This window comes from Theropithecus gelada, chromosome 8 (genome assembly GCF_003255815.1).
Source record: "Theropithecus gelada isolate Dixy chromosome 8, Tgel_1.0, whole genome shotgun sequence".
Lineage (NCBI taxonomy): Eukaryota > Metazoa > Chordata > Mammalia > Primates > Cercopithecidae > Theropithecus > Theropithecus gelada.
The window spans coordinates 142,490,045-142,504,464 of record NC_037676.1 but is presented as its reverse complement, the minus strand read 5'-3'; the positions used below and the strand labels follow the sequence as shown (position 1 = coordinate 142,504,464).

At 48.2% G+C, this 14,420-nt stretch overlaps 1 protein-coding gene across 1 annotated transcript in view; it reads left to right on the top strand.

Annotated features, from left to right (window-relative positions):
- Window positions 1-14,420, top strand: part of TRAPPC9 (trafficking protein particle complex 9) — a 714,313-nt gene that overhangs the window by 162,676 nt on the left and 537,217 nt on the right. Inside the window, exons 13-15 of the mRNA XM_025393926.1 lie at window positions 2,168-2,294; window positions 5,855-5,987; window positions 13,986-14,149. Coding sequence (XP_025249711.1) covers window positions 2,168-2,294; window positions 5,855-5,987; window positions 13,986-14,149 — 424 coding nt within the window. The remainder of the gene's footprint in view (window positions 1-2,167; window positions 2,295-5,854; window positions 5,988-13,985; window positions 14,150-14,420) is intronic.

Sequence of the window (14,420 nt, the reverse complement as noted above, 5' to 3'; positions counted from 1 at the left end):
TTGGAACTCCTGGAAGCTCCTGGAAGCTCAGCTGGATGTTCAGCTTGTAGTCTTGAGGTGCACTTGGGAGGAGTGCTTCTCCTTCCATTGGGTGAGGACTGACCTGCAGTACGATTTGGCTTAGGCCTTTCCTGTGGCTTTCTGTCTCAGCCTTAGTAGGGAGAAGCAGTTTAGAGAATTTTCCCCAAAATGGTTAAAGTATCAAATGCCTGCTGCTCTTTCTTACACATTTTTTTTTTTTTGGTCTTAAAATGTAGCTTTCATTTTTATCTGGTTTAAAAACAATATGTGCTTATTATAACAAATGAGGAAGAGCAGGGAATAACATAAAAAGCACCACATGGAGATAGCCCACAACTCATGGGCAAAGTTTTAAAAATTAAATTAGGAAGTATTTTAAACACACCAAATGTTACAGGGAATACTACACACGCGCATATCCACCATTCACATTTAAAAAATGTTCACAGTTGGCCATATTGCTTTAGCTATTTTCAAAGGAAATAAATGCCAATATATTTGCCTAGAGACAATTGGCTCCTCGGCTTCCACCCTTGCCTGCTACATCTGTTCCACACATAGATCATTTCACACCTTGGCTCCAAGTCCAGGCACTAAGTGTACTCACTGCCGAGAGAGTGGCTTTGCTTCTGGCTGCTTTCTGTAGACAGAGTTAGGAAAAGTCTGTATGCATATACACATACATGAGAACGCACATATCTATCTAAGCCCATATGCCTACATATATGTACACCTGTGTATATCCCTGCGTCTGCACCACAGACATGCATGTAGCATCTGCCCTTGCTTTGCAGCGCTTCTCCAGAGGGTGCTTGCCTTCCTCCATCCACGTGTGTCATTTCTTCCCGAGTGAGACTCGGACTCCCAGCATCAGCACATCTACTCAGATGCTCAGTCCTGTCCTATCTGAGAGAGTTGCAGGGTAGCTTTGACCATACCGCTGCAGAAAACCAACCCGCTAAGAAGAATCCAGGATTTCCTCCTTCGCCCAGGGCTGCTTTATCTCTGCAGTGTTCTGTAACTGTTGTGAGACCTTGCCCGTCATTTGTTAGTTTTTTTTCTAATATAGTTGATGGTTTTGATCGCTTGTTAATGATATTTTCCCCAATTGTTTATTGCTAAACTATAGAAATAACTCCTTTTTTTTTTTTTTTTTTCTGACTGTATCACTTTGCTAAATGTACTAGAAAGTTCAAGTTTCATTGTAGATTCCATAGCGTATTCTATGACCCTGGTTTTGTTTTCTGTGAGTAATTTGCCTTTATGCCTTTTCTTCCTTTTTCTTGCTTTAGTGCCCTGAGTAGGACCTCTATTACAATGCTGAGAAGTCCTGAGGGCCGACATACCTGCATTGCTTCCAATCATGGGCCACCGTCTTGAGGCCAGGGAATCTGCCCGTCTTGTTCACTAGCAAGCTTAGTGCCTGCACTAGCAAGCTTAGTACATACTGAAATAAGTTGATAACTCATAGATGTATGGCAGGGATATTAACTCGTGGCATATTTCCACATTGTATTGATGGATTGATTGAGATAGAATCTCACTCTGTCCCCCACGCTGGAGTGCAGTGGTGTGATCATTGCAACCTCAGCCTCCTGGGCTCGGGTGATCATCCCACCTCAGTCTCCCAAGTAGCTGGGGCCACAGGTGCGTGCCACCTTCCCCGGCTAATTTTAAAATTTTTTTGTAGAGATGGGGTCTCACTATGTTGCCCAGGTTGGTCTTGAACTCCTGGACTCAAGTGTTCTTTCCACCTTGGCCTCCCAAGTGTTGGGATTACAGGCGTGAGCCACCATGCCCAGTCAAGTTTTTATTTATTTTTGTTTATAAATAAAATATTTTCTCTTTGTGTTCACATTCCCATTTGGTAAAATGATAAAACAAATATCAAACATACAGCAAACAGGGCTAAAACCAAGTGGCTCTGTGGTTTATCGCCTGAGCACCCGCCGTGCCTACCGTGTTTAGGTGGTTTTGCGTTACACTGTTCACTGTCTCTGAAGTTCTCTGTGGGTTTCTATAAAGACTGTTGGTCATTTTCTTCCAGCAGTTCCAGATGTGCCATAGCCAGTGTCTTAAGGCGCATTTGGAACTGAGCGCACAGTAGGTTTGGTCTGGGCTCATGATGCCGCGTGGCTCGTTTTAGGGGCTGCTCACCAGCGGAGTGGAGTTTGAGTCTCTCCCTGCGGCGCTTTCTCTTCCGGCTGAATCTGGTCTGTACCCAGTGACGCTCGTCGGGGTCCCGCAGACGACTGGAACGATCACTGTGAACGGTAAGGAGAGTCCCTTCATGGTTCCCGCTCAGGAGGGTCTGCTGCACCCTTGCATGGCCTCCGTGAGGTCCAGAGCCGATCGCCCGTCCTGCCAGTCCTAACCAGTTAGAAGATAATGAAGACCGTGTTTCTTCAGGAAGCATGAAAAAAACCTGTTCGTGAGGTGCAGGATGTGTGGTGGTGGGAGGGGTCCTTCCTGTGCTCTGACCCTACTGCCCACGCCCTTCCTCCCTCTGCTTCCTCTCCCTCCAGTGAGCCTTCCTTCTTCCTGCTCCTTCTCGCTGGAACTCCTCAGAGGGTGTCTACACACGCTGAATCTCCGCCTCTGCAGGGGGCTTTAACCCTCTGCATCCTGGACTCAGCCCTTTTCACTTCACCAAAACTCCTGTCACAAGCAGTATTTTTTTGGGCTAAATCCAGGGCCTACTTTTCAGTTTTTTTTCCCTAAATTCGCTCCTCAGTGCCCTTTGAGTCCCTGGCTGACCCTCCACTAGGCATGCCCTCTCCTCTGGCTGCTGTGAGCCCGCCCTCTGGATGCTTTACCGCCTCTCTGCTCTGGCTGCTGTGGCCCTGCCCCTCCAGATGTTTTACCGCCTCTCTGGCCTTTCTATTTGGGTCTCTCTTGTCTTCTGCAGCCCACCCCTCTCAGCCAGGCCTTCCTCACACCCCACTTCTTTCCTTCCCCACCCCTCATCCTGTGTTCCCTGGCCCTGTTAACTCTTTCTCTTCCACAGGCTACCTTAGGTGATCCCACCAATGCCCTTGACCTTCTTGTCTTCCAGTTCCTCCAATGTGCAGATGATTTCCAGGGCTGGGCTTTTTCCCAGCCTGCACCTCCAGCCCTTCCCAGCTGGCTCCTGGGCACCTCTCATACCATAGGTGTAAACCAGAACTCCCTACCTCGCCTCCCCAAAGCTGCCCCTGCCCCCGTCAAGCCTCCATCTCAGCGCAGGCATCCCCATCACCCATATGCGTCATCCTCGACCCTCGCTGTCAGTCACAGCACCCCCACGTCCCCTCCCTCAGTGCTTCCTGAGAACTGCCACTTGTCTCCACCTCCACTGCCCCTTCCTGTCTTGCAGATCATAACTCTTCTAGGGTTTGTCAGAAAAGCACTGGGGCTGGTGTTTTTGCCCTGGTCTTGCTTGCTAATAGACCCACTTCCCATCTGTGGCCCAGCAATCTTCCTAGCGGGAATCTGCTCCTGACATCTCTCAACTGGGAGCCTCGCAGCTGTCGCCAGGCCCGTGTTATCAAGGCCTGGTCTTTAAGTGTAGCTCTGGAGCCCATTGTGGTCCGGCGCCTGCTGGCCTCCGCAACCTCCTCTCTGCCCCTCTGCTCCTACTTCAGTCTCTGAAGACTCTTTAGTTCTGGCAGTTTTCCAGGCTTTCTGAGGCTTTACCTGTGCCGCATTGAGTGCTCATCACCCTGGCTGGCTCCTGGGCTTCCCTCAGTCCTCAGCACAGGCTTCCCTTCCTCCGGGAGCCTTCCTCGGTGTGTGCTCGCTGGTCTAGGCCCCTGGTCGGTGGTCTCCTTCCTGACTCTGTGCGATAGATTCCTTGCTGGCCCCGTGTGTCTGGCTCAGCTGCAGCTCCATGCCTAGTGTGGAGCCTGGCACACAGTAGGTCTTCAGTGTGTGTTTGTTGGCTGGAAGAGCAAACATTTGCTGGAAGGGTGCTCCCTACGGGTGGGTGAAGCAGGTGTCATTGTAGGTGAGGGTGTGCTGCCCCAAGTGGGAAGATGGAGTGGAGTGGCCGTGGGAGCAAATGACTCTGGGCATGGACCCAATGGGGAGAGTGGGTTGGTCAGTGACCCTGAGGCTTGAAGGCGAACTAGGAACTATTCAAATGAATGGGGCTGGGCTGTGGGGGGAGTACACAGGGGGCAGAAAGAGAATTCCAGGCAGAAAGAACAACGTGGTGGTAAGAGAGAACATGGTGCATTTGGGGGACCGGGGGATGGTCAGAGTGGGTGGTCCAGGCCAGGGTGGCAGGGATGAGACAGGCTGGAAGGGAGGCAGAGTGCCGACCTGGGGTCTTACACCCTGTGCCAAAGGATGCCAGCTTTCTCCGGAGGGCAGTGGGGCTGCTGTGTTCTTGAAGAGAGATGTGGTCGGGTGGGCCGTTCAGAGCCATCCTCAGGATCCAGGACCCCTGTTGAGATGGGAAGGACTGGAGGCAGGGACACCAGTGATCAAGCTTCAGCGATGACCCAGGAAGAAAGGGACAGAGGCAGGACCATAGCCATGGCCTGGCAGTGGAGCATAGGAGATATGAATAGATGAAAGAGGAGTAATGAGGAGTGAAGGGCTTAATTCCGAATAACATGTAACTCGTAGCTAGTATGTTCACTGATGAGAAGTCAGAGCCTTAGTCACACAGTTCTTAGTTGTTTATCCTAGGTCCACACTAGGGAGTGTTCATTTTTGGCCCGCTTTGGGAACCAAGTTGAAAGGACTGACCTCGTATTATCAGACGTTGTAATGTACTATTTGTCATCAGACTTTTGGGTTTATATGGCAGTTATTTTAAGCAACGGGTAAGAAAAGGAAAATGGTTTAAATTAAGAATTGCAAAACAATGGCTGCTTAGCAGACAAAACCACGTCATACCAGGTATTATAGAAAGGACATTAGTGCCAGATGTGGTTCTGGGGAGGAGAATGTTTGCCAGTTAATGATGTCTTTGAAGAGGTATACTTTAGAGGAAGTGTGGCTGCTCTGAATGGGAGTTACGTTGATAGGGCAGCTTCAGGCTGGCAGGAGGTGAGCGCAGGGCTGATTGAGGCTGTGTAAGGTCCCTGATTTGCCCTTGAGGGAGTGCCTGCCTCTCCTTTTAGTGTGGAATAGTTTTGTGTGAATGCAAAAATGTTGTCACCCTAGGCATCTAGCCACAGGGTATTGTTTAATTTTGTTATAGAGTGAATGTTGTTTATAGTAATTATCTTGTGAAATTTCAAAAGCCATTTTAAAGCTTTGCTTAAACAATTTCAAGTGCTTATCTAACCAGTGAACTTTTTTTTTTTTTTAACATGGGAAATTTGCTAATCTTAAATTATGGTGCTTATATACATACAGCACATCTGCCGTTATCAGCAGCAGCTACAATAACATTTGGCTCGTGAACTTTCATCTTTCAACAGAAGGGTTTGAAACATTTTTCAAATACTCATTAAGTCACATTATGTCCTGGGAAATAATATTAACGTTCTCGTTTTAGAGATGGATAAATCTGAAAAGCAAATGAGTAAAGGGATGAGATACTGATTATTAAGGAGACATTTATGGTTTACAAGGACCTTCACTTATATAATCTTTCATTTGGACCCAGGCCAGCCTTGTGAAACAGGAATGCAGATGCTGTTATCCTCCCCATCACCTACAAGGCCAGTGACGGTCGCGGGGTTGAGGGCCGGAGTGTGGGTGAGCGCTGGCGGGCCCTGGGCAACTGTGGAACTCAGGTCTTCTGAGGAGGAGCCTCGTGCTCTTCGCACTGCTTCGGCCGTGGGTGTGAGACCCAAAGCCTTGCCAGTGGAGTGAAGATGCTCATTTTCTGTTCCAGGTTACCATACCACGGTCTTCGGCGTGTTCAGTGACTGTTTGCTGGATAACCTGCCGGGAATAAAAACCAGTGGCTCCACAGTCGAAGTCATTCCCGCTTTACCAAGACTACAGATCAGCACCTCTCTGCCCAGGTAGTGTGTACGAGGGTCACAGACCAGAGTGGCTCTGAGGCATCATTGGTTTTTTTATATATATATATATATTTTTTAATGGCACAAAGAGCCTGTAATTCTTATGACTAGAATATAGGTGAAGGATTTATTTAAGATAAGCAACATCAATATGCTTTGCTTAAAACGAATTAGAACAAACTTAAAATCTTTCTTACCATGATCAGAACAGAATGTGAAATTAGCCTTGGAATCATAATTCTTTTGAAAAACGAAATTAGGGAATTTAGGAATTCCCTTAAAAATATAGGGAATTTTGGCCGGGCGTGGTGGCTCACGCCTGTAATCCCAGCACTTTGGGAGGCCGAGGCGGGTGGATCATGAGGTCAGGAGATCGAGACCATCCTGGCTAACACGGTGAAACCACATCTGTACTAAAAAAAAAAAAAAAATTAGCTGGGTGTGGTGGCAGGCACCAGTAGTCCCAGCTACTCGGGAGGCTGAGGCAGAAGAATGGCGTGAACATGGGAGGCAGAGCTTGCAGTGAGCCGAGATCGTACCACTGCACTCCAGCCTGGGTGACAGAGCGAGACTCCATCTCAAAAAAAAAAAATAAGGGGGGGGGGAATTTTAATTAAACTTTTATATTATATTATATTTTAATTAATTAATTTTTTGAGACAGAGTCCCACTCTGTTGCCCAGGCTGGAGTACAGTGTTGTGATCTCGGCTCACTGCAACCTCTACCTCCCAGGTTCAAGTGATCCTCTCACCTCAGCCTCCTGAGTAGCTGGGACTACAAGTTCCCACCACTATGTCTGGCTAATTTTTGTATTTTTTGTGGAGATGGGGTTTCACCATGTTGCCCAGGCTGGTCTCGAACTCCTGGGTTCAAACAATCCACCCAGCTTGGCCTCCTAAAGTGCTGGGATTATAGGTGTGAGCCACCATGCTCAGCCAACTCTTATCTTCTAAGAAATAGTTTTGATCTTATTTGTTTTTTAGCATTATAGGAAAACATAAAGAAGAAAGAAAAAGAAATCTCATGAGTCCCAGAAGCAATTAGTATAAATGATTTGTTGTGATATTTCCTTCCAGTGTTTTATCCATCCTATTTAAAAATAAGTATTTGAATAGTTGAGATTACACGACATCATATATAGTATTATAGGTTGCTTTTTGCATAACCATATAATGTAAGCTTTTCTTCATGCTTTTACAAATTCTGGAGAAAATCCAATTTTAATTGCTTCAACAAAGTGTATCATAAAGATATCTCAAAATTGCATACCCATTAATTTCCTTGCTATTGGAATTTGGGATATTCTCTGTTTTTTTTTTTTTTTTTTTTTTTGACAGAGCCTTGCTCTGTTGCCCAGGCTGGAGTGCCGTGGCACAATCTTAGCTCATTGCAGCCTCCACCTCCTGGGTTCAAGCAATTTTCCTGCCTCAGCCTCCAGAGTAGCTGGGATTACAGGTACCCGCCACCATGCCCAGCTAATTTTTGTGTTTTTAGTAGAGACGGGGCTTTGCCACATTGGCCAGGCTGGTCTCAAACTCCTGATCTCAAGTGATCTGCCTGCCTCCGCCTCCCAAAGTGCTGGGATTACAGGCACGAGCTACCACGCCCAGCCTGTTCTTAATTTTTGCACTTACGAATAACACTTAACGGTTACCCTTTTGTCCATTTTTATAAAATGTGTCTTGGGATTTTCTGAAATGTTTTTAAATCCCATTCATGTGTTTAATAGGCACTTTCATTTGCCAGTTGCTGTGCTGGGTGCTAGGGCTGTAGCAGTGATCATGACAGTCCTGGTCTCTGTCCTCATGGGAAGTTCTGTCACGTGGGGAAATTGACAAGTCGTGGAGTAATCACAGTGCACTGTTGTCAGGACTCTGATGGGGGAGGTCCCACGTGCTGGGGGAGGTCACGGGAGGTCACGGACTCAGGGAAGAGTTCTTCCAGGAGGCAACAGCAAGCTCAATGTGGGGGAGGGGAACTGGCCAGGTACAGGGGCAGGCAGGGTGGTCTTCTGACAGAGGAAGGAGAGGTGGAGACACTTGACGTATAATCGGGGAATAAAATGAAACACAGACAACATTTACTGGAAAGGGATCATAGACCTGAGTGTAAAAGCTGAAAGTATATAACTTCTAGAAGAAAATAAAGGAAAATTATCATGACCTTGAATTGGGCAGAGTTCTTTGATGTGACACCAAAAGGAGGATCCCTGGAAGAAAACGTTGCAGATTGGACTTCGTCGAAATTAAAAGCTTTTACGCTTCCAAAGACACCATTAAGAGAATGAAAGTTACAGACTGGAAGAAAATATTTGCATATTAAATATCTGATAAAGAGCTTATATTCACATTAAGAACTCTTAAAACTTAATAAAAAGATGTACAACCTAATTTTAAAAATGGACAAGAAATATGAGTAACTGTTTCACCACAAGGTATACAAATAGCTCGTAAGTAAACTGGAAGGATGGTTGACATCTTTAGTCTCCGGACTGGCACCACGTGAGGCTCCAGTTCACACTGGAGGCTCAGGGGGCTCACAAGAGCAGAGCTGCAAGGTTTCGGAGATGCTGGACGCCTCATGCGAGGCCGATAGGGATGCTGATGGGACACCCCTTTTGAATACACATTGGCAGTTTCTTCAGAAGTTACACATAAGTTTACCATATGACCCAACAATTCCACTCCTAGGCACCTGCTCAAGACAACAGAACACATATGTTGACGCAGAAACCTGTGCGCGAGTGTTCCTAGCAGCATCGTCCACAGTCAGAAGACTGGAAAGGGCCCAGATGGCCGTCGGCTGGTGAATGGTCAGCAGAGTGCGGTACGTCCCTGCAGTGGAACACCACTCTGCAATGAAGGGACCAAAGAGCACGCGCCCCAGTGCAGACCAGCCTCAGAGGCCAGTTGCTGAGTGCAAGAAGCCAGATGCGAGAGGCGCAGAGCGTGAGTCCTGTGATGTGAAACATCCAGAAAGCAGGTCTCTAGTGGCAGGACACAGCTCAGCGGCTGCCTGAGGCTGCCAGTGGTGTGGGGACTAAACTGATTGGAAGTACTCCTGTGGAATCTCTTTGGGGTGCTGCAAGTGTTTTAAAACTGGGTAACAGGCCGGGCCCTGTGGCTCACGCCTGTAATCCCAGCACTTTGGGAGGCCAAGGCCGGCGGATCACCTGAGGTCAGGAGTTCGAGACCAGCCTGGCCAACATGGTGAAACCCCGTCTCTACTAAAAAAATACAAAAATTAGCTGGGTGTGGCTGCAGGCGCCTGTAATCCCACCTACTTGGGAGGCTGAGGCAGGAGAATCACTTGAACCTGGGAGGCAGAGGTTGCAGAAAGCCGAGATCGCACCACTGCACTCCAGCCTGGGGGACAAAGAGTGAGACTTCGTCTCAAAACAAAAACGAAACAAAACAAAACGAAAAAACACTGGGTATCAGTGATTTGTAAATTTACCAAAAATGATTGCATTGCATACTTAAGCTAGGTGGATTTTATACCTCCACACACTGTTTAGAAAGATGAATTTTGGCAAGACTTCAGTGTTGGATGGACACATGATTTCCGCTGAGCCTGCCACCAGGACTTCCCGGGCCTGGACACTTCTGAGCCCATTAGCTTGAACAGCCAGACGCGCAGACTCCCAGCTCTGGCTTTGGCTGCTGAATTCTGCCACTGCTGTCCGTCGAACTGTGGCAGCCAGTGGGCGCTAGGCTAGGAAGGACAGCAGCTTCAGCTACAGTTTCATGGCATGTGCGTACAGGCCTGTACAGAGCACCAGCCGCCCAACAAAAGCTGGAGGTGAGCCCCGAGAGCTCATAAAGGAGATCGCGGCTCCGGCTCCAGCTTAGTGAGCCCCAGCCAGCGCTCCAGCAAAAGGGCAGGGGGTGGCTTAAGGCGAAGAAATGCTAAGGGCAGCTATTACCAAAAGGGAAAAATAACTTGAGAAGAGGTACTTTAACTTTGTCATTTGTCCTGCTAATAAGGCCTCCCCGAAGGTCCCTGCCAGCTGTAAAAGGCAGTGAAGAAAGCAGGTCCTCTAGCTGCTTCTCTTTGCCCACCCCACATTTTTCTCCTGTGTTTAGAATCGTTTCCAAAGATAATGCCTCTGACCCCCCATTTTTATTGTCCCGTGGATGCGCTGTGACGGGGGTGCATGCATGCTCTGGTACCTGCTACCTCTCAACAAGAAGATGTGCTGCTGTGGGCGGCCACCACGGCACTGAGCCTGGGCCCTAGGGAGGAATGTGGATCCCAGCAGGTCCTGCTGAGGACCAGGGGCTGGAGGAGAGGGTCCAGTGGAACCGGTTTGGAGTTAAAATGTTTGTTTTTTATTTCTTATTTTAAAAAATTGTATATAATGTATATATTTTTCTAAGGTGACTTCCTGAAATAAAATGTGATTATTCTTTGAGTTTTGATTGTTATTAATCTAATATGAACATTCCAGTGACTTATTCATTAAATTTACTCACAAACATTTATCGACACCTACCATGTGCTTTAGGCCCTGTGCTATAGGACTAGCAATTAATAAAAAATGGAATGAATAACAAATGCCCTCAACCTAGGCTGCTCCCCTTGTATGAGTTCACAGTCTGGAAGGAGGTACTCAGACTAACTAGAGTCGAATTTGCTGACTGACCCTGTCATATAAAAACAAAGCAGAGGTTGACCCTGTCTTTGGGGTTCGGAAGGCTTTATAGAAGATGTGGTATTCTACTGAGCCTGACAAGACCCACAACACTTGGGCAGATAATCAAGCGTGGAAGAAAATGCAGAGGGAACAACGAGTCAACCAATCCAACAAATATAGACCGTGGTGCAGGAGAATTCGGTGCTGTGACGAAAACACAGCGGGTCAGATGAGATGAGATGTCCAGAAGAGGCAGGCCTTCAGAGACAGAAGGCAGGTCACTTTGCGAAGCAGCGTCAGATGGTGAGGCCTGCTTTGCAGGGAGCTTCTCAGGAAAGGCCTCTGCCGAGGAGACACGCAGAGGAGCAGAGCCGGTGGGACGCGGCAGAGAGCATTCCAGGGTGGGAGTCGGAGGTGCCCAGATGGAGCCTGGCGGGAGTGGTGCCTTGAGCACTGACAGTGACGAGGACCGAGGTCAGGAGCAGGTGGCCTGATGGTGTCTGCTGTGGAAATGCATTGTCCCGCCTTCTCCATGGCCAGGCAGCCATGCAGAGACCACTGCACAGGGTGAGGCTCACCGGGAGGCAGCCGTGAAGTGTGCAGCAGGCCACTCTGTCCCAGGCCCATTTTGATTATTGCTAGGGTGCTTTTCTGTGTCACACAGTGGTTCAAGTTTGAGATGCTTATTTATTTGTTCAATACATACTTAGTGAGTACCTGCTGTGTGCCAGGTACCTGGCTAGGTAGGAGCTGATAATGCAGAGATAAAAATACTGTCACGGCTGGGCGCAGTGGCTCACGCCTGTAATCCTAGCACTTTGGGAGGCCGAGGCAGGCGGATCACCTGAGGTCAGGAGTTCGAGACCAGCCTGGCCAACGTGGCCAAATTCCACCTCTACTAAAAATACAAAAAAATTAGCTGGGCCTGGTGGCATGAGCCTGTAATCCTAGCTACTTGGGAGGCTGAGGCAGGAGAATTGCTTGAACCTGGGAGGTGGAGGTTGCTATGAGTGGAGATTGCACCACTGTGCTCCAGCATGAGTGACAGAGCGAGACTATCTCAAAAAAAAAAAAACAAAAAACTTTTGGTCCAGTGCAGGGGTGGGGAGGGCAGAGCTACAGGAAGGGCAGCTGAGCCCACAGAGTGCTCGGGGGACACAGGCGTGCCAAGCTTCAGACACTGGTGATTCCCCCTTGCAGTTCCTCTGCTGCTCAGACCCAGGGGCTGACTCATCCGACACAGACCACATATTAGGGGCCATCTCCTTAAACAAGAGAGTCTCGTTGGCATAGACCTTACTCCTACCTCCCACAGTTTGCCCATAGTCCCACATTGGAGTTTCTCTCTGCCAAGAAGCTCCTGGTCCCCATCTCCTCCTAGGAGACTGGACCTGACCTTTGCCCAACCTCTGCAGCCCCTCCCTGGGGGCCTGACCTTGGCTGGAGTGGGGTTCCTGCTGCCATCTCTTTAGTGCCATGGCCTGTTTAGGACTCACCTCCTTTTCAGTGCCAGCCCGAGTCCCACCCAAGCTCCACTGCTCATGACAACTGGGACGCTGCAGCTGGGACCGTCAGGGCCTGTGTCAGGCCCAGGCCCTGTGACTTTCCGGTCAAGCATTGTTTTGTTTTGTCTCAAAATCCTGTTGTTTGAGACACAAAATCCTGAGTCTTGGCCATGTTTTATTTTTTTCCTGATACCTTCTCTGCAAATCCATATTGACTACAAACTTTTGCTTGAGAAAGGCTGCCCGCTAAAAGATGGGAAGAAGCCCTTTATGGTAAGGACACAAATCCAATTTTCCTTCCTTGACAGAGGAAGTTTATTTCTTGACTCATGAGCATTAAAGATACTTAAATTCCAAGGAGCTCACCTTGATTTATGATGCAATTATTTCACCAAGATTTGGTTTGGACGCAGAAGCTCCTCTGTCAGAGTCTGCATCTGGAAGCCCCCAGGAAACACGTGCCCAGCGCTATGAGCTTGACTTGTGTTAAACAGCATTTCTTCCCTTGGATGGCAGAGATGTGAGTCTGGAACATTCTTTTCTGTCCTTCGGACCAAGTAGTGTGTGACACCAAGTGCTCCCATGGCACGGGAAGCAGATCCAACTCCGATCCTGTGCGCTGTGACCGGGAGCAGGGCCGGGAGGAGCTGGCCATGGGAAAGACTGCTGGAGAGTGTCTGGGGTGGGGTGGTCCGCAGTCCGCTTAGTTGACTTCATGAGCCGTTTCTCGTTGCACTAAGCACACGATATTGGCTCAAGTATGTTGGACTAATTGTGTGTCTCTGTGGAAATCCTTTAGGGACAGGAAGAAGGTAGTGGGGTACTCAGGAAACCTTCAGGCCCCAGGAGAACATGTCGGCCTCCCCGCTCTAGCCACCTCCTCTGGCTGCCCCTTTGTTTTGTGGCCAGACTTCTCCAGGGAGCCATGTGTGTGTTTAACCTCACCTGTCACGTGCCTCTATTTGTCGTCCACTGGTATTTGTCCCCATTGTGCTACCAGATATATTTTCTCTGTGATCACCAGTGACCTCCTTCCCAACCCACTGTTTGCAGCCTGTGGGGTGGGAAGGACACAACCAGGACAGTTAACGTTGTGGATTCAGCTAAAGTCAGTTGAAGTCAGGCGAGGGCTTACAGGCTGACAGCTTGAGTGCAGGAGCCTCAGGGAGGCCCTGGCCTCTGCGCTGCACGTTCGTCTGGCTTGGCTGCATTGGCCTGTCCTGTAGTCCAGGGCCTCACCTGACTGGTGTGAGGATGGAGCCCCACAGATACTGCCTGACCCCAGGGCCTGGCCCAGCTGCCCTTGTGTGACACCAGGTGTTGGTGGGCATTCCTCACAGTTTGTACCTGTAGGAAGGGGTCTGTGGGACAGCTTCTCGTTTCTCTTTGACCTCAGCTCTCATGTTATCAGCTGGAATGGTTGGTATACGTTTTCCTCTTAAATCTGTGGATTTTCCCAAGGCACTTCTAAGCATGACATTTTTTTAGATTTTGAGAGAACAATGCCCTCATGGTTTATTTGAATCAATTCATTGTTTAATTTTTATCCTCCATAACTTAGTAATTAAGTATTTTTATGCTTCACATACGCATGAGAAATGAACGCTGAGTGAGGGTGTTCATGTTTATGACACACAAAGACCTGGACGTGTCTCATGAGGAAAGCATGAGGCATGTGGCGGCTCACTTTCCATTCCTGATAGCTGGGTACTGAACTCCATGTGTGAAGCCAAGATTTCCTAGTCTCTGTTTCTGAAATGCATGAGTATGGCGATTTTTCTGCCTGATGTGAGTAATTCTAAAATGGCCTTGGCTTCTTCCTTATTTCTTCTTTAAATTTCTTCTTATTATTTTAGATCTGCACATTCATTGCAACCTTCTTCTGGTGATGAAACATCTACTAATGTATCTGTCCAGCTTTACAATGGAGAAAGTCAGCAACTAATCATTAAGTTGGAAAATATTGGAATGGAACCACTGGAGAAACTGGAGGTCACCTCGAAAGTTCTCACCACTAAAGGTAGGTAGTAAGCAGCTTTGACCCTGGGAATGTTTGTATTGTTTACTTGTAGACGAGATACTTCAAATACTTCGTTTCCATAGATTCTAAAAGCTTCTTTGTGGATTCAGTGAAAGTCAGTAGAAGTCAGGCGAGGGCTTACAGGCTGAGAGCTTGAGTGCAGGAGCCTCGGGGAGGCTTGGTGCCGTCATGACAGTGGGAAACCGGTTCTTCATGAAAGACACTCAGCAGCAGACAGCAGGACCAAGCACACACCTCTGTATCCCCAGTG